At 39.1% G+C, this 20,836-nt stretch overlaps 2 protein-coding genes and 1 pseudogene across 10 annotated transcripts in view, besides 4 other annotated features; 2 read left to right on the top strand and 1 right to left on the bottom strand.

The window, feature by feature from the left end:
• The window catches only part of CG43739 (uncharacterized protein), a 47,597-nt gene that overhangs the window by 3,488 nt on the left and 23,273 nt on the right, over positions 1 to 20,836 (top strand). Inside the window, exon 3 of the mRNA NM_001273719.1 lies at positions 11,885 to 12,428. Coding sequence (NP_001260648.1) covers positions 11,964 to 12,011 — 48 coding nt within the window. The 5' untranslated portion in view covers positions 11,885 to 11,963 and the 3' untranslated portion in view covers positions 12,012 to 12,428. The remainder of the gene's footprint in view (positions 1 to 11,884; positions 12,429 to 20,836) is intronic.
• sky (skywalker) overlaps positions 1 to 20,836 on the top strand; it is a 47,597-nt gene that overhangs the window by 3,488 nt on the left and 23,273 nt on the right. For all 9 annotated transcript variants that reach the window (NM_165349.4, NM_136229.5, NM_001273720.1 and 6 more), the window contains one exon: positions 11,885 to 12,428. In NM_165349.4, coding sequence (NP_724301.2) covers positions 12,278 to 12,428 — 151 coding nt within the window. In that variant the 5' untranslated portion in view covers positions 11,885 to 12,277. The remainder of the gene's footprint in view (positions 1 to 11,884; positions 12,429 to 20,836) is intronic.
• Positions 563 to 674: a mobile genetic element.
• Positions 12,828 to 13,931: a mobile genetic element.
• CR33317 lies at positions 13,920 to 14,310 on the bottom strand (annotated as a pseudogene).
• Positions 14,533 to 14,699: a mobile genetic element.
• Positions 18,810 to 20,836: part of a mobile genetic element that runs on past the window's edge.

The raw sequence follows: 20,836 nt of genomic DNA, 5'->3' as shown, positions 1-20,836 counted from the left end.
TTCCCATATCATACAAGCGTTTTTCTGCGTGCATCTATCCATATCGCATTTTCAGCGAATATGTGTACGTGCCTAGGCGACGACAACGTGATTTATTCGGTGATTCACGTCGATTATTGTCCCACTGCAACCGACAAGAGTCTGTCTATAAGTTCCACAGCACTGTCAGCCACTTGGTTCATTGAACTCTGCCAAAAGGGTCTGAACTTTATCGAGAGTAACCAACTAACCCAGTGCCTTCACCCTTAGCAACGCATTTATGGTGGGTAGAAAATCAATATTTTTCGGTCCAATCGCCCCGCCAAAATCGCTGGCTTGCTCACCTCTTTGAAATTATTTTTGTGACCACGAAAATGTTGCACAAAAAATGCCAGCTTGTTTGGCCGTAAATTTGGCGTAGTTGTCATGGGACCTGGCTAATGTTAAATTACCAGAAAATTAATTGTTTATGCTTGCGTTTGGGTCGAAAAATAATTTTGAAATTGCTCCCCTTGTGGGGGACAATGCTAATACTAACCTAGGTTAGTATTATGAGGCCAGCAAGACAAGTAGGTCTCTTCAATCAAACAAGAGAGAACGCTATGGTCGAACACCTCGACTATTAGATACCCTTTAGTTGGCTAGTGGGTGGAGCAGAAGGAGTAAAGTAATAATATTTCTGGGATATCGATAGAAATTCGCATACAAAGGGTGTATGGAGGTATAATCAAAAAAATCAAATTATTTCTGAAAATTGTGGGTGTTACAGTGGCCATGGCATATCGATAGAAATGAAATAATAAAATCAAATAATAAAGTAAAGGTTATGAAATCATATTCAGTAAATAAGAACGTGACGTTTCTTTTAGGTTAGGATATAATATATATTAGAAATTATTTAGGCGTTGCTCTGTTGCGGTGCTATTGTAATAAAAATGCTATTTTCTAACACATTTTATAGACAAACTCAATTTACCCCATTGCAACCAGATATAATTGTTTGTCATGCACTCAGAATCTAAAAACTGTTAACCAGAACTGCGAAGATATTTATTTATAAATTTGATCCATTTAATGGAGTGATATGGCCGTGGTCACCTGATGTAGATTTCAGGGAAACATCCGCCGCTCTGTTTTATGGGAGGCTCGCAAAATTGAAATCCACACGCTCATAAATCCTAATCAAGTTTATTAAATCAAGTACTGCCAGCGATGTGTTAATAACAGAAATGAGCAGAACAGAACGGAGGAGCGAAACAAAAATACGCCCACCAGTTGGATTTCCTACACTCGAGCATAAAAAGCGGGACCAAAATAAAATATAAAGCGTTGCACACGAAAGGAAATTGTGGCGATATGAGCGCGCAGTTCCATATATATATATATATAAATCCTATATATGTAGAGAGCAGATACAAGATACCGACTTTGGATTGACGACGCTCGGTCGCTTGGTAATTGTGCAGCATTAATTTCATTGAGCTCGATCCCGTTTGTTGACAACAGCAACTGCACGGCGAAAATAAAATATTTAACAGATGTCCGGAGGGCGGTGTAGCGCTATCTGGCAGCATTTCAATATGAGTTAATAACTGGCCGCAGGGTAAATATTCCCCCACCCAAACCCCCGATTGATTAAATAACCTTGATTTCGCCTGACATCGTGTTGCCGTGTTGTAAACGCTATCCGTGCCGGATAAGTTGTAAATCAATGAGCATATCTGGTTATCAGCATTATATTTTGCCGGGTAGAAAGTGCTGTAAGTGCAGCTTATCGATTGCGTGGAAGTTAACTCAGCAATTCTAGTAAGGAGTAATTGGATTTTCGATTCTATCCAAGTCCATGAAACATATACTCAGTTACATTGTAAAGTAATTAGTGGCCAGGCACTTTGGAAAACCCATCTGAACTAATATATATCCCTTGCGGTTCTATTTGAGTTACGATTATTCGCTGGCATTTCGAGTGGGTTGATAACAACAAGAGTAGCTTGTGTCCAGAGTGCATTCAGAGTGGACAATTCAACCGCTGCGACAATTTCCATACTTAAACACCAGAAATGCCCCCAGAGAGGTTTTCATCGCTCTGGTCGCTTTGTCACTCTTCATTGAGATAAGTTCAATTCGCATAAGAGCAGCAGTTGGAGGGACTTGCTCGAAAACATCCGGTGCCAGACTTTTGTATCCGCATCTGCAACCAGATTCGAGGCATTCCAGTAGAGAGCTCGCAGAAAAAGGTACCCAAATAAATGGGATCTGCATCGATTGTTTGAAAATTTATGGAAATGGAATTAATATAAAGCTATTAATGTTGGGTTTGACTTAGATACGATCTAATGTAACCGTTTAGATCTATACGATATATAAATTCTGATTTCTGTGCATTATTTTTTTCTGTGCATCAGACCAATTCGCCTCGACAATGGGCCGGCCGCGTAGTTGTTTTTTTTTCGCCCATTGTGTTTTGCATACAGGCGTTTATTTTATTATACTTATTTGAATAAAGTGAATTACCCGCAGAGCAGACAAAAAAAGTAAAGAACTCAAAAAGGTCCCCGCCGCCGCCTGGTTCAGCAATGTGTGCTGAACTCCGCCCGCCGACGCTTAATTGAATTGAAAAATGAAAACTGAATCCAAACCGGACCGAACCGAACTGAATGAAAGCAAAACGATTCTCAGAGGAGCCATCCGCGGAATTCAGGTTGTGATTCGACTTGCGAAAAATTGTTCGCCTGCGGTTCGATGTCTTCGCCGCGTTTCTTTCTGCTATGCTTGAATATTTGATGTCTGTTTGTTTTGCTCTGGCTAATTGGAAGCGCCTTCGATCGCTGAGTGATTCAATTATTTGGTTTTTTCCTCAGTTGAGCATTTCACCTCTGAGTGGGCATGCCCATTGCAGATTTGTTTTAACTAATAATTTGTGTTTCGTTTGCCGTGCTCTGAATGCAAATTGTGATGCTTCCGGAAGTGTCAGTCATGGTCACTAATTATTCAGCATCTGATTTGCTTTGCTCTGCCAAATGAATTGAAATCCCGCAGCACAGCTGGTTGGTATATTTTATTTTCCTTTTATGAGCGAGAAAACAATTAGCTGTCTTTAAATTGTTTAAAATTATCCGCTACAAGATTAAGTTTCCTGATTGTAATGGATTGTTTTGCATGCGAATATATGCGAAGAGTGTTGGAAGCATCTTACATCTGGAAAATCATTAGGAACGTTTTCAATAAGTTTTCCATAATATGATAGCTTATCTAAGATCTAAAAATTATTAAAGTACAGCAGTTGGGCAAAGATGCCCACATAAAGAAGAAATCGATTTTATGCAAATCCCATTATATCGATCTTAGCATTCGGGTGCGAAATCCAACCTAATTAACCCGAAATTCGCATGGAAATGTTATTCGAATAAGAGGAGATTTTGCCTTTTAAGTACCTAAAAGGGTTATTATTGGGAAAATATTCCATTACAGAGTTGCAAGTGACGCAAAAGTGCTGCATCGCATGTTCGGCTTTGATAATTCTGCGTGTCTATGAAATTAGCGAGTCTTCGTCTGCCTACGCATCCATATTCGAAACTCCTTGGATAATTTGGCGAACGTGATCGCACAATAAGAAGGCGGTATAAGGCGGTTAGGAAAGTTAGCAAACCATGATCACGCCCACCCAACCGAACTGAACTGAAATGAAAATGAACTCTGCAGCAAACAGACTCTTTCCGAAATTGTATAAATTGTATAAAATGTTAACTCGTGCCTAACCTAAAATGGTATTGTATAATAAGCGATACCGAATTACACAAAATGCACAGGCGCACAGACACTGGCACGCAAGTGGACACGCTATAAATATTTAGAAACAAGCCTCCCATTGTTTACAAAGGCAAACAACAAAGCCAAGTGAGCGCTAAAAAGCTAAAGGTAAAGCGAATCGACTCGAAAAGCACGTGACGCTTTTGGCGGCTAACTTGGAATCGAACGCGAACTGAAACCCGGCTCTCGAATATCTTCGGAGTTCGCTGGAATGCCAAAAACAAGTGTGCGCGTTGGTTGAATGAGAGAGGAAAGACACTGAGTCATACATTTTGGCAGAAACTCGCGAAAAATATGCCTTGTATGTGGGTACTCCTCTATATACAATGTATATTTATATAAGTGAGCAAAAATACATTATGATGCCATGATGATGGCATCGAACCGGTTATCCGCACTTAACGAAAAACACAATATTGGCGAATGCACATCGATGGCGAAGTTGTTGTAGGCGTAGCCTGTAGATTTTGTGTCCATAGGAACATGGTCACATATAAATCGGAGTTAGACGCACTAGTCTTTGTTCATCCGATCAGAAGATATTCCTCACAGGGTGCATCGCCCCCAACCGCAAAGTAATGAACCATGATATCCATATGTGCATCGGGTAAGGAGTTCGATCTGGACAAGATCTTCCATCCAGAGAGTGTCAGCAGTTAGTTTTTGTCAGCGGACCAGAACTGATAGCTCGTGACACAGTAGCCATAGATCGTTTATCAATGGCTGGCGTATAAATAAGTACCAAATTTCGCAGCTTATTTCTGGCAAAATCAAAATAAATTGGCCGTCGTTTATCAGCGGGTCTCGTACAAGCAAACTGACTTAATGCTTCTCACGCCGCGGCTATCTTATCAACAAGAATATAAATATTGTGCGTATTATACGTATTTTAGCCGTCAACGCGTGTTCTAAGTCACAATTGATGTCGCACGCTCAAACATTTGACATAATTATTTTCGGTTTCGTTTGTTGTCGTGTACTTGGTTAGAACTCAAATACGTACGACCAAAGTTTCAATCTCATCCCACAATAAGCAATTAACACAATCATCCTAAAATGTATCAATATGAAATTATTGCTTCTCTAAAATCGAAAACTCTACTTTTTCTTTTCATTTAATCTGTGCGAATTTCTTTAATATTATCAAAAAAAGGCTTGAGAGCTTATATGGCTTATAGATTGCTTAATCTAAGTTAAATATCACGTATATCACGTAATCTTGTTTCAATGAATTTGTTAAAAATAGCTTGGCAATGTTGAACAACAAAATATGCCTATTTACATTATTTAAATTAAAGTTTTAGTAATTTATGGCCATATCTAATTGCTCGCCATATTTACGAAAAAATCCCGTCGTAAAAATTGTTTATTATAACAACTTGAAATTTTCTTTGGATGTTGCAATACGCCGAGCGTAAACAATAGTGCTTCTCCCCTAGCCACCCGTGGTTCCGTGTTTTCTAACCCAAGGGATGTGGACTGGGCGCTAGAATTTATATTAGTTTGTTATATTACAGCGCAATTCTCGGCCAAGTCTGCCGTTGCGTATTCCTCCAGCCATTTGCCATCGTTTCAAGAGCCATTAAGAGGCCCCCAGGCGACATATGGGAATGCCTATTAAATGGGGCCAGTAATTAGCCATAATTCGAGTGCAACTTCCAGGCTGCTGATGATGTCTTCATAAAAATTTCGTTGACCAGACCCAAATGTGAGTATTAGCTCGTGATGGCCACACAGGAAGCGTTTTACATGCATATTAAGTGTCGAATTTTGTGGCAAATTAGCTACAAAATGCCTGCGCAGTGCTATATAATTTTTGCCCATTTTGAATAATCGCCATATGGCGGGGATCAAATGTTTCCAATTTCGGTGTTTATGGATATTTGAGTGGTGTTTGAAAATGTTCCTCGGCCAACGCGTCGTATGAGTAATACCGATTGCCTTTCATGCGCCGTGTTATACAAACAGAAGAAAAACCCCATGTCCGAATAATAACCTATGGGGCAATCGTATGACAGCAGCGATAATGTAAACACTTGTACTTCTCCGTACATCTCCATATGATTCATGCCGTTCCATTTTACTAGTCCAAGAACATTCTGGGCGGAAAAAATTTAAAATTTAAAACAACAATTCCGCCAACGCTGCACTTTGCCTATATTTCTGTATGATTTCCATTTTTCTGGGCTGCATTGCAAACGTCTTTTTTTTTTTTTTTTTTTTGCTTTTCTGCCAGCCAAGCAAAGAAAACTGGGCAAGCAAATATGTTGAAAATGCGCGCTTACATAACACATTTGATGGAAGTTTTGTGGCCCCTTTTGGGGAGTTGGGTGTTCGGTGCTGGATGGCCAAAGCGGCAGAAAAACTGGGGAACGGAGTGGTGCCACAGCTTTGGGCGGATTCAAGTGGCTCCCGGTTACGAGGGGCAGCCTTTGTTTTGCGGCTCCAGGGACATTGCTCGTTTGTTGCGAGGTTCGCTTAACTGGTACACGGAAATTCAGCTGGCCTAACTATTACGTGGCATTAAACACAAATAATAGTATAGAGAGCTTAAAACATGTTTAGAGCTTTCTGTTAGTAGGTTAGCCACCACTTCTGCCATTAATAACTTACTTAGTTTAAACACTAACAATGCGAAATGAATTAAGAAAGAATTTAAATGTAGTTCAAATACATCATTTAGGTACATGACATAAATAATCGCTTATCTAGATAGTGTCAATACGTCTTTGATTTTTATAATTGTCACTTAGATGCGTTAACATTAATATAAACGGTTCTATTAATAAATCGGTATTTAAATAATATTAATTTGCTTAATATTTCTTTGATACATTTTTTCTTTCCATCTTTATGCCAAATCTCATCCCTAAAAGCATTTGTTACCCAATGCTTAGGCTCAGTTTCTAGGGTTTTTACCCTACTCAACAAATCGGCCGATTTTTAAAGTAACTCTCGCTGCCGTCGTTTTTCTTTTCCGGCCAATTGTGCGCAGTGGCTTTTCCGTGTGTCTAGGCCAAGTCGAGTCAGTTACAGATGCCGACTCAGATCCAGAGGCCTGGCCAAATGCCCATATATAAAAAACAGAGACCAGGGCCCGTTTCACGTGATTTTCTTGCCGTTGTGCTCATGTGCAATGATTATGAAATAAATTGCAGCCGCAGCTACTGTGGCGTTGCTGAAGTTGCACTTTTTTCCTTTGGGGTTCAGTGACCCGTTGGTGAGCTCGATTTTTGTGCTGCTTTGTGGCAAGTGCAGTGTACATGTTTTCCTTTGCTGCCAAAAAAGAAGAAAAACAGAAACCGAAACGGCGAAAGAGCAGACCCATAAAACCTTGCGTGTGTGGCATTTTCAGCCGTCACGAAGTCTGCCGCAAAAAAGCGAAAAAAAAAATAATAAAAATATAAAAACATTTGGGTATAACAAGAGGAAGAGGGGAATGAGGGGAAGCGCTGAAATCAGGTCAACCGCTCTGGGCCCGGTTTTAATTGTTCGGGCTGTCTGACAAATTTCAGTTTCGGTTTCAGTGACTGTCCTTGCGGCAAGCTGAAGCTGATTTCCTTGCGAATTCCTCAGCTCTTGGCCCGGTTTTTTCTGTCTGCGTCCTGTGTCCTCTGCTTGCCCTCTGCACCCTGGATGTCGCCTTGCCACTAAGTAAGCTAAAAGTGATTCGACTGGGGACATAAATGGATTACACTTGGATCAAGAGGGAATAGTGGCGAGTGCCCAAGAAACACAATTGGAATAATTTCACACGTTTTATAGAAACATTAAGTTTACTAAAATCAATGTTTAGCATCGCTTTGCTTTCCTTTTTTGGGTAACTTTTAAAAATCTAGCCTGCAAATTGCTAAATCCTAACATGATTATTTTTCCATTAGTTAGTCTTGTTTAATGCATGTCTCGTCCTTGTCATTGTGTCCTAGAATGGCCTACAAGTTTAGAACAATTCAATATTTTCCTAAGATTAAATTACAGGGTTCCACTAACCATATTAGGAAGTCTATTTGCAGGTCCTGGTTTTTCCTCTCTCCAAGTCTCGTCGTTCTTTCCTCGCTCTTCCCTCGCATGCGTGTGTTGGTGCTTTCATTCATTGATTTCAGGAACCTCCCTCGGGCTTCTCTCTCCCAAAGACCATCCTCTCCTCTCCTTTTCGGTTCCCGCCCCACGATAAGCTTAGTACACTCCCAGTTCGAGTTGCCACTACGCAATTCCATCTTTGTTGCTACTTTTCGGTCTGCTGCTGCTGCTGCTGACGCAAAGTGTCCTGTCACACCCACACAAGAACAAATAAAATAAAACACCAACACAAGCACGCGCACACCCACACAGGCACACAATGAGCTTTGCGTTGCCCCACATTTTCTGTACTTTAAGGACTTACATTTCCCTTTTCGCCTCTCTGCCCCTAATTCCCTTTATTTTAGCCCTGTTTGCCTTTCTGTCTGCTTGGCCCCCTTTCCTTCTTATACCCTTCCAGAGGGTATTATACAAATTCAGGAAGAATTCTCACCTACTCTATAAGCGCAGCGATTAGCAACTGGCTTTTAAAATATAATTATACAAGTCTTGCTAGCAATGCTAGCTAGATTATGATTAACTTGGGAAAGAATCTGGAACGATGTTAATAAAGAGTAAACATTAATTTACAATTTCGGACTGTACCCCGTTTTCAGAAAACTGACACAGTTTTCAAATGGGTTTCGTGAGGTGCTTAAGGGTGGTCAATGGTGCACCGAAGGACCAAGCCCAAGTCATTGCACTCTCAAGGCAATCGAGGATATTTCGTTTGAAGCACTGACAGCTGCTTGGCCTAGTTTGAAAACGTTTTAGCAAAGCTTCAAAAGGTTCCTTAGGTGCGGCTTAAAAGTACGCCTACCCTCCGACACGCCCCTCTCATAGGGTATGCAAATTCCCCTCAAGTGGGTGTGGGGTTCTTACTTTTACTTGGCTCGCCCTGCGCCCCAGCCAGGTGACCTAGTTATTTTGAAAATGTCACTTATTTGGGTTGTAATTAAATAGAAAATAAATGGCTGCTTGACAGCTCTGACAGACGACTTGAATGTCATTTGTGCATTGCAAAAATTCAAACATTTAAATTACTATACCTATTTCCAATCACGGTTGCCATACTTAAACTAGGACCTCGACCACTTACAATTCGAACCTTTTCTCATTATCTATTCCGTACTCTTAAAGGAGTTTCTATTTTCATTTAGAAGTTTCAGCTAAGTTTCCGACAATCTTACAAGGTCGCCAAGCTTATAGAGCAGGGATTACCTTTTGATTTCAGCAAAAAAAGAAAAAACCAAAGAGTTCCGACGCTTATAACTTCGGTGAACTTTGTCGTAGTGGAAAATTACGTGGAAACCTCAAAAGTTTTTCCTCTTCGCTAACTGACGCAAATTGCACCGAGAATTACGTGACGAGAGTTGGATCGAATCGAATTGAGTCTCGACTTGACCCACCGATTGTTGCACTTGCGTCACTTTAGCCGCCACAAGCCACCCCCATAATTGTTGTGGCATTACTTGGGCCTCGTCTTTGGCAATTGACGATTAACCCATTGTGGCCAGTGATTATCTGCGAAATTGCTTAGCACCTGCTTTAGGTGCATGCTAGAGAGAAGTTGAATTATGTTTGGGCTCCAATTGACTTGATTCGGTTTAGGTTTTATGGCTAATACTTGCCAGGGGCTACCGTAAATGATGTCAATTACATGAAATATATACATATTTTAGCATGTACAGTGGTTAAGAATTTATAAATAAATTCACAGAGCTTTTAAAAAGTCTTCAATGCCTTTAGTTTCATTTTGATAGTTATGATTCATGAAGTAGAGTATAGAATACAAATAAATGCGAAAATGAATCATGAATGGAATGACAAATCATCATGATTGATTCAAACGTTGTTTAATCGATGGCTTTATAAATATTTTAGTTTGCTCTCATATCGAGTCTTTGCCCCAAAATCGTCTTTTATTTGAAAGGTTATCGCCGCCATGTCAGCATTTTCGTACCATTTTTTGTCGATTTTCCAGCTCCTGGCTGACATCTCGCGACACCGACATGACGGCGTGTCGCCTCATTAGCATAAACGTTTTAATTAGCTGCTGGTTCCCGGGAGCGTTAATCGATTCGGTGCCGAAACATTTGTGTTTCTCGAGGCTTAGCCGAGTTTGGCTAAGCTAGGCATTGTAAACTGTCCAATTGAATTCAATTGAGTGGCGGGCCGCTTGATTTCATTAGCGCAAATTGGGTGCATTATAACATTTAGATAACGTTCTCGAGTCCGGAGGCAGCGGGCAGCAAGCAAACAAGCAGCTCAACTGCAGTGCAAATTATTGTTAATAACTCTATATGTCTGTCCATGTGATACCTGCCGCTTTTGTGTACAATCGTGTTGCTTTGCTGACGACGTAACCCGAGGCACCTTGAAAATACTAGACGTAGCATAATATTGACATACATATGAAAATTGCACATTACCACTCAAAACGAAGCGAATCGAGTCAACTTGAGTCGAGTTGACTGGAGTGGTATTAAATGGAACTGTGCAAAACAATTTTCGTGGCTTAAATGCCTCGATATTTGTTTTGGAGAGGGCGGAGCTACTAACTGAAGCCTGAACTGCTGAAGTGAAGTGAAAATGATTCAAGATTTTCCGTTATTTGTTTACTTATGGAAAAGTTGATGCTCCCCCCTGTGTTGCCATTTGTTAGTTCATTGTAAAACAAACCGGGGGCTTATTAGTTGGAAGTGTACTTACTTGAAGTTGTAGAATGAAATACATATGAGCAATATCCAGGATCACTGAAGTCTCGCTTTCATACTTACCAAAACAATATTAAATGTTATTGATTAGGTGTTACCATAGGCAAAAAGACATCTCTGCTTCATTCCGTGTCATTCTAACGCTTTCCAGACGAACCTCTTATCTGAGTTCTCTTCGAAGCTGCCATACATACAACTTGTCTCGGCGACAAATCCGCTTGACGGCACCTGTTTCCCCGCCTGCTCTGGCTCTGCTGGCCAGGTAAAAAGTCCGACACCTTATATCGGACAGCCAATCAAGCAAACGCAGCGATCTATCAGACCTGTCTGTCTCTCTATATTTCTATCCGATGTCGGACCCTCCTAGTCCCCCATAAGGCCCCCGAAATGCTGTTCTTGACAGGCTAAATCATTAAGAGTGTCAAAGGAAAATGGAAAATAAAAAGCTCAAGAGGCGGTTCGCCGTTGCTTGGCTTTCGATACGTGTCCGGAATTCCTTTAGAATTTTGCAATTCAATTTAAGTTTTTCGTTTGCTTTGACGCTGATTTGGCTTGCGAATTGTGACGAAAACAGAACGAAATGTGCGTGTAATGCTAGCGAAATGGGGAGACAAATTATCATAAGATAAATAGCCCGTCTTTGGTTCCCCAAAAACATGGTGATGAGATAAGTGGAAAATTGGAAAAAAAAAAGGTTTTGAGTATTGATTATACGCAGCGTGTGCCGAAGTTTATTCGACTAATCGTAATTGTTCCCTAAGCCATAAAAGTTAGGTGTTTTACTCTTTAAACAAATAATTTTAATATCATTTTTGTATGATAATTTTTTTAAATTTATTTGATAATTCAGTTATTTAAAATATATTAACTTCCATCATGGTTTAAATAAATGTCTGCTTTTTTTTTTTGTGCAATATAAGTACATTTTTGTTTATGGCCGAGTGAAATATTTGCGCTGGATATTGTTGTTTTTTCTAATTTCTGTTGGATTTAATTAGTTATCAAACCGGCTGCTGTTGTCGGTAGAGTCAGCCTCAGCAGCAAAAACGTCTTATATATGCGTGTGATTTTATATATATTATAAATCTGGCCAGTTGGCTTTTTATAGCCGGCTCGCAAATAATGAGCGGACCAAGTATTTTATGAGCCAATGGCGCCTTTGGCATTATCTACTGTACAGTTCGGTTGGGTCATGTCATTGAACTAATTTCGATTTTGAGTCGAAGGAATTGATTCCATATGCTTTCGCTATATCGTCGATTAATCGTGTTCGTGTTCGAAAATAATTAACAAGCGTCCCCACTTCTATCTCATTGCAGACTCGAAAACGCCGACAATTGGGATTTGATTCACACACCGCTATGCTTTTGCAGTACTCGTGCTAAAACGTTTACTATAATGAATTCCGCGCGGCACCATCGTATTGGAGTATTTCTGTCTCCATAACTTGGCCACCGTTTACATAAAATTAAAACTTAAATATAATAGTAATATTATACTTAGCCCGACTACAAGCCCAAACAAGACCCGCATATCGGTTGCCACACCGCGGACAGCAAAGCACTGCAAGGTAAAAAGCCATCTAGTCAAACAGAGACAACGAAGGAAAGCCGCCAACTGCCTGGAGGGCAGAACGGATCCGAGTGGACGCAAACCCAAATCAAAACTTGACAGAGGACCCGGATCCAGAGACCGCAAACCTGGCTAAGAAGATGCCATACCATCGAGGCGGAGATGCCTCTTCCCAGGCCGACAAGCTGAGCGGCATCGTGGAGGAGAGCGATCTGTACGAAGGGTTCGCCCCGCATGTCGAGACGTCCGAGATCAAAACCCTCGACTTCTACAATTTACCAAAGCAAACTGGTGAGTACTAGGGATTTTTACAAATTGTTTTGAAGTATTTATCGGAAGAATTTCGTCGGGGCTAGCTTTTGCTTTGCAAAAAAAAAAAGGTAAATGTCAATATGGTTCCAAACATAATTAGTATTCTATATATTATTAATAGGCACAAAAAAGCGCTTATTCGTATGAATATGTGTTCAAAAATTATGGGTATAGGTAAATAAAATAAAACAAAAAGTTTGTTTACCAGGATTGGGCTTATAGGACTTGATGGGCGGTTCGCGCATAAGGCCACCTCCTCCACATCGTCGACTCTATAAAGATCAAAATGTTCGTTGGCTAGGATTCAAGGAACTACTAGGACGCGGAGACTCTCAGGTCCATTACACCTGGTTTGGTTATGAAATGATAAAGTTATACCAAAGACCCTAGAATAACAAGATGCGTAACGCCATACGATTTTTTGGCACACGATTTTTTGGCCGTGGCTCTAGAGGTGGCTCCAGGCTCTCTCGAATTTTTGTTAGAGAGCGAGAGAGCGAAGAGCGCTACAGCGAACAGCTCTTTTCAACGCACAAAGTGATAGCAGACATCTGTATGTGTGCACACGTATTCACATGCATTGTAAATTTGACAAAATATGCCCTTCACCTTAGAAGTTCTTTGGCTTTAAATCTATATTATTTTTGATCAATTGGCACCATGCGAAAAATTCTTGTTTTTCATTGCCTTAACGTTATTATTATTTGAAAATAGATTAGAAATAGTCAAATCTATGTACATATTATCACAAAAATAAATTTCAAAAATGACTTTATATAAGAATATTTGTCATTAGAGTATTCATCTTGCGGCGTGTGAAAAATTAATAAGGCAATTGTTGAGTGCTTGTGTCCGCACTTCGTGCCTCAAGATATGAACAAATCAAAGACACTAGAATAATTCTATTGTCTTTGATATTACTTTTGCAATTTAATTTAATTGCATATTTAATTATTTAGTATATTTATTAAATCATTTGACTTAATATGATGTAACATTAACATTAAAAGTGTTTAAAAAAAAATATTTCGCTTTTAAAAAATTGTCAGATGAGAGACAAATTAGAATTAAACATAAATATAAATGTGTAAACGGTAGCTAATTCGAGCGGCGATTTTAACAAACAAATTTAAAAAGCTTTAAAATTATAATATTCAGGGCGCGAATTTTTAAAAATTTTTTTATTTTATCATATTGCTAGGAAATTGGCAAAAACTACCCTAATATGTACCATGTAAATTCGTTTCTTCCATCAGAATTGATTTCGGCCCGAAAATCGTCTTCTAGCACAACACGCACACTTATACGCGTTCTCGTCTCTTGTTTTTACTCACACAAGCAAGCAAATTATATTTTTAGATTTCTTACGCTCTCAGCGGGAGTGAGCCGAAAGAGAGTAATTTTGGCCGTCACCAAAAAAGTGGCTGCATAGTGCCAAACCAATGTATGGCCGTTACGCATCTTGTTATTCTAGTGTCTTTGGTTATACATTACAAATAAATACCTGGGGTCGCCTGTGCTGCGGAGCTCCTCCTCTTTGTTACGATAGCGCACCTTGGGATACTGATTAACGGGCACGAAGACCTTTTGGGTAATCTTTGTCGGCTTCTGCTTGTACACGTCTGCGTATAACTCCTTGCCGGGAATACGACCAGTACCATTAAAATACCCTGTAAAGGGCGGAATTGATTTTAACCTCGGCAATTAGCAGTGCGAAAAGTGGAAACTCCGCGGACAATCGCTGGCGCTCCTCGTCCAAATCGGCGAGAAACTTGTGGGCCACCTCGTTCAGACGCGGCTGGCGGTCGTGGGTAGGTGGCTGTTTCAAAGGTAACGCGCTTGCTGTTCCCATTTTTATCATAAACAAAATTTAGATATTGTGAGGGCGTGGCAGTTTTGGGCGCTTTGTGGTCGTTAGAGTGGGCGTGGGACATGGTTCAAGAAACTTGCGCTGCGTCTATGTCTCTAGAATCTGTGTTCATAATCTCAACATTAAGTCCTTGGCAATTTCCACGTACACGGGGGTGGCCAAATAATTCCACGACATTTACGGATGTCGCGGTAACCTAAAACCAAAAAAAAAAATCTCAACATACTAGCTTTTACAATTCCTGGGATCTCGACGTTCATACGGACGGACAGAAAGACGGACATGGCCAGATTGACTCGACTTTGATCCAGAATATATATACTTAATATGGTTGGAAACGTTTCCTTCTGCCGGTTACATACTTTTCAACGAATCTAGTATACCCGTTTACCCTACAAGTAACGGGTAAAACAAGAAAAAAGCCTATAGTCTACTTCCTCGATTATCAAGTTATAAAAATTCGTAGCGTATGATCTTTAGAATCGGAATTTATACACACCAAAATACAATGCAAAACAAGATATCGAAACATTAATTACTGTTAAAAGATATGTAGGTAGGTTCCAGCGGTAAAAGTAATATCTCTTTAAGGAATCCTAACTTTTAATGAGATTTCACGTGCCTCCCACATGTAAACAAAAAAATCAGGTGATTGAGAAAACATGTTTCGCTGAGGGTACAATTTTAATTTATTGTTTGCCTTATACTTTGCTTCGCACGAATACTTTAATCAATAAACAGGCCGAAACCATGGAGTAAGAACAGCAAGTAAAAGCACTAAATTAATTATAGATCCATGGAAATAATCAATGCAAATACGTTTTAAATTTAACAGTGAAATAAACCTGCTCAATTTGTTGTTTACTATTCAAATTGAATCTTTTGCATATAAACTCTACTATTCTACTACTATCTACTATTACATGATGCGATACCCCGTACTCAGTGACAAACCTCTGGAGAACATTTAAAATTGGTTTCTACAAAAATATTTTACCGTATTAATTAAAATGGGCAAATAAAAGAAATACAATTTTTTTTAAATCAAATAAATTTTCAAAAGTTTGGGCGCTGCAGTTTAGAATGATTTGTTTTTGGTGGGCGTGGCAAGACATCGTAAACAGAAATCAGTACAAGAATTGTAGTGCAATCAGTTTTTGACAATTAACATACAATTTTTACTTCGGGGACATTTTGCTATTCTGAATATTTCCAAGTTTCTTTTTATGAATTAGTCAGAAAACTAGATGCGACTTGTGGTTGAAATTAATTGTTCGGCATATGGCCAAATGGGAAAATCGATTTATTTCTATAGGGCACAAAAAAAATGCATTTTAGATTTCGCAATACAATTTGTTTACGCTTCTCTGTATATACTGTATACTAAGATGTCTAGCGGATTCGTTTTCTTTGATATAATGCAATTTCGATTCCAAAGGAAATCGCGCAATGCAATCCATCGAGAAGCAATAGTGCATCTCCCTCCCCTCGTCGTTCGACATTGGCCTTGATTTTGATTTACGAAATAAAGAGTCTTGTGCACAGCGGCCCAATGTGCATACATATAAAGCCCATTTATATGTGGCAAAATGTATGCACATTTATTTATCGGATGAATATACGGTTTCAATACTATCTATTGTATATTCCATTTATAAGTACCGAATATTCGATTAACATAATGAATCCGAAAGTATAGAATAATATAGTAGAGTCCGTGCTGTGGAAAAACCAAACAAATAAAGCCATTCACGTTTTACGGCTCTTGGCCAGTTGCCAATTAAATTGTTTAAAAATAAATGCAACTTTTTCATCACTCTCGTGCTTGTTTCGTTTTCTTCGATTGCTTATTTTCTCAATGATTTTTTAATAATTCTTGTTTTGCTTTGCTTTTGCTGATCATGCGATTTAAGATTCCGAGAAGATTAAATTTATGATCGGCATTAGATTTACTTTGATATTAACAATCGAATATATTTAAATTCCTTTAAATGTGATATAAATATAAATTAAATTAAAAATTTTGGAAAATCCATTATAACCTGCATATAATTTTAAGCATATTTTCTGTGTCATACTGACCACGTGCCATCTCATTTTCAAAAACATATACTGCACAACAGCAAATAAATAATAAGAGCATCCGAAAATACGAATCTTTATAGCTTAGATTTAAAATTTATATCTTGTTAGCAATAACAACATATTTGCTTACGCAAGCAAATGGAAGCCGAATATTTTCACAATTTTTTCATGCCGTTGACGTCGAAAACGATTTTGTTTTGCTATTTAATGCCAAATTATGTATTGAAACGAGGGGAAATAAATTTCCATTCAAGAGGATTTTTTTATGATCCATTTGTGCGATTGGAAAATGTTTTGCCAACAACAACAAATTAAGGAATTTTATATATTTTGAAAATTTCCACTGCTCAGCCGATTTTCTATATGCATATGTATAATAATACCCTTATAATGCCGCACCTTCCCACCTTATAGCACGTGCCTCTTGGGGGAAATGTGCGAAAAGTGTGCCCCATATAATGAATCTCGAAAATTGTGTAACTGACCAAAACTGGTTTACGCAAACTAGTATCGTTTATTTTGGTTTATTTATGCTTTGTTTTGTTTCGTTTCGGTTTTTGTTTTGGTTCTGCATTTATTTTTAGTCATTTTAAGTTTAATTCGCTTTCAAAAGGATGCTTTTGTTTTTGATGGGGCTGCAATTTGCAAATCTCTTATATAATTCACTCAATCGCATATTTTAAAGTCAGAGAATTTAATTTTCTTTCTGTTTTGCTTGCTTTGTTTTGTCTATACGTTTTTGGTACAACTCATTTGGGGTTTTTCTGTGTTCTTGTCATTTCTTTTGACCGCTATGACCGCTGCCTCTGAATTGGAAAAAGTAAAAAAAAGGCATAAGTGTTGATATTCTCAAGTTGGGCAATGTTGGGATATCATTGTGATATTCCTTGTCATTTTTATCACATTCTAGTTTTATACTCTTGCTTGAGGGTGTGTTTATTTAGCTCACCCGTAAAAAGAAGAATTTTCGAGAATTTTTATAATAGTTTTTTTATTTGTTGTGCTTTGTATTGTGCTTTATTTCTTAAGCTATATTTTTTTTATATATTATTTATAGCTGCCATAAAAAATCGAAAAATCTATAATCTAAAACTTTGATTAAAATCGATCAAATTCATTTAGCTGTCGAAGGAACTATCGGAAAATTTTTTAAAACCAATAAAAAAGGCATAATTTCATAATATAATTTTATTTTTAATATATAACTATATTTAACTAAATAACTAACTTGCTAGCTAATGTGCCTAGTTTTAAATCATGTTTGTTCGGAGATCAACATCCCAAAAAACGCGCTTTACTCGCGCCCACTTGTAATATGTCTTTTGATCTTGGGAGGCATAAAACAATCATCAGCTGAGGCATGTTGAGTATATCGGCGATTTGAAAGGCGGAGGAGCCGAGCGAAAAGGCGGCGGATTTATTAATTAATGGCACTGTTTGTTTGTATCTGCGTCTCCATCACGATGCTTTGCGTGTCGGATGATCGTGGATGTTGCTCTCTGGCGGTTCTCCTGACTTCTCGATTCAAATTGGGAGCGGAAGGAATATGGTTATAATACAAAAATACCAAAGCCTAAAATATAATTTGATTAGTAACATTAGGCAATGTTTGAGCATATGTTAAAAGTTCTATAAACAGATCATATTTGCCTTTTTGTTTTCCCGTTCTTGCTTCCGAGATATGGAACTATAGTGATAAACATTCCCGCTGGCTGATTGATTTTAGCCATTTAGCTTCTAGCCTCACAATCAATCGATAAATTCCGCTGATGCGATTCTTTTAATTGAATTTTCTTTCCTAACCTTTTCTCTCTTATGTTTCCTTTTCTTCCGCTCTTTTGAACTCTCTGTCAACAGCGGCGCCTCTAATTAGATGAAAGTACACAGTGTGCACAGATAATGGATATGCGTGCAGTTGTATATATGTACATATGTACATACATATCTTCCTAGGTGTTTGAGGTCACTAAGCACAGTAAAAGCTTTTTGTTAGCAATCTTTCCGATGCTTTTGTTTACGTGCTCTTTGGTTTTCGAATACAACACATAAAGATAGAAGCTATGGAATTTATCCTAGGGATATCACTTTACTTAAGTTCTGATCTCGTTCGTCTAGAATATGTGAAGAATTGCAAGATTCTATCGGATACTCTATATACAACCACCAGCATGACGTGTACCGAAAACTCCAGTAAATTCCACAAATATGTAAATATCACACTTTGAAGATTTCCCAATTCCAGAGCGTTGGGAGAGGGTATTGAAAGAAACTCAACAAAATGAAATAAAAAGAACAGCAAATTCTTAAAATATAGTTACACAAAAGCCAAAGTGATATGCCGGGCGGATAAAGCTCAAACGCTCTCCCTACGATTTTCTAGCTTTTTTTGTTGCCACACTGCGATACATTCGCATGGGAGATGAGCAATCGAGTGGACGTGTTCACAGAAGTCGCGGATAAAACAAAAACGTAATTGTGATCCATCACAAACATTTGCGCAGATCGTGTGCTTATCTCACAAACAAAATCTATTTTTAGTCACTGCATAACGGTGACGGCTTCGGTTCGCGAAACTTATCAGCAACTAGCAATTTCTAAGCTGTGTTGTTTTTGCCCCTCGCCCTGCGCGCTGCGCAAGCGGGAGGTTGTTACAATTTACCTTACAAGTAAACCGGTAAATCTTATCGTGTTTAGTAAATATCAATTGCATTATACGGCATAAGTATAAAGACAATTGATATAATGGAGAATTCATTTGCTCAATCGCGACCTAGCAATGGGTGCGATAAATTTGAGAAAATGAGGAAAGTAGCAGGTGTTGAGCCAGGAGAATTACGCTCCCAACTCCGCGCCAGCTGTGCAGTTGTTTCCCCTAACCTGGAAGGTATGCCAACTCAATCTACGGTCTCCAGCTTAATGGTGACAATCAGCAGCAACACCAATGCAAGTGTTACCTGCACTATTTCTAACGTACAGGCCAACATGATCTGTACTCCTACATACACTGATTGCACAACCGTGACCACTAGCATTTGCCCAACTACGCCTTATGACAATGGACTGCCGACACCTCTGTCATCACTGCCCAATAAGCCATCTAAAGCGAAATGCCCCTTTCAAGCACATGATCGTACTGTCAACAGGAAACGAAAAGGCGTGTCTCAGCCCCCATTACCTATCCTCACCCCTTCTCCAAGCCGTAAAACTAAAAGGCAGGCCACTATGCCACTCAATGAGGAGGCCTCTACCTCCACTGCAGCAGCATTAAATAACAATCGCTTCGCGCTTTTGTCTGCTGAAGCGGAGAATATGGAGCAAGACGTGTCGGATGCTGATTCTGACATTGAAGACTCTGCTGCCCGAGATGGTGGTGGACAATCCGCTAAATATAGCAAACCCCCAGCCATATGCGTACCAAGTGTAAGTGATCCGGTCACCTTGGAACGGGCTCTTAATCTGAGTATTGGCTCCTCAAACTACTACATCCGCACCTCTAGATTTGGTGTATCCAGAATCTATACAGCCAACTCTGATGCTTTCCGCACCGCTGTAAAAGAACTAAATAAGTTAAATTGTCAATTCTGGCATCACCAACTTAAAGAAGAAAAACCCTACAGAGTAGTGCTTAAAGGAATCCATGCTAATGTTCCTAGTTCGCAGATAGAACAAGCATTTAGTGATCACGGCTATGAGGTCCTTAATATCTATTGCCCCAGAAAGTCTGACTGGAAGAACATTCAGGTAAACGAAGATGATAATGAAGCTACAAAAAACTTCAAAACTAGACAAAATTTGTTTTATATTAATCTTAAACAAGGCCCGAATGTTAAAGAGTCTCTTAAGATAACTCGACTTGGCAGATACAGAGTCACTGTTGAGCGCGCTACACGTAGAAAAGAACTGCTACAATGTCAAAGATGCCAAATTTTTGGACACTCTAAGAACTATTGCGCCCAGGATCCTATTTGTGGTAAATGTAGTGGTCCCCATATGACCGGGTCCGCTTTGTGCATAAGTGACGTATGTCTGTGTATAAATTGTGGTGGTGATCATGTCTCGACAGACAAAAGCTGCCCTGTCAGAGCAGAGAAAGCCAAGAAGCTAAAACCAAGGTCCAGGCTACCGATGACTAATAATATTGCCACACTCAAACCTCCACAACGTTCTTCAAGCGGTTACATACCAGCTGAGGCATTAAGAACCAACATCTCTTATGCTGATATTGCTCGACGCAACACGACTCAATCTAGGGCTCGTGCTACTGTGCAGGCTGAAGTTATACCAACGTCGGACAATAGCCTTAACAATAAATTTATGACGTTAGACAACTCCATTCGGGCCATCAATACGAGAATGGACGAACTATTTAAGCTTATACACGAAACTGTAGAGGCTAATAAAGCTTTCAGAGAACTGGTTCAGGTTCTAATTA

The sequence above is a fragment of the Drosophila melanogaster genome, chromosome 2L, assembly GCF_000001215.4.
Source record: "Drosophila melanogaster chromosome 2L".
In the NCBI taxonomy this organism is placed as follows: Eukaryota; Metazoa; Arthropoda; class Insecta; order Diptera; family Drosophilidae; genus Drosophila; species Drosophila melanogaster.
This window is presented reverse-complemented; position numbering and strand designations above follow the sequence as displayed.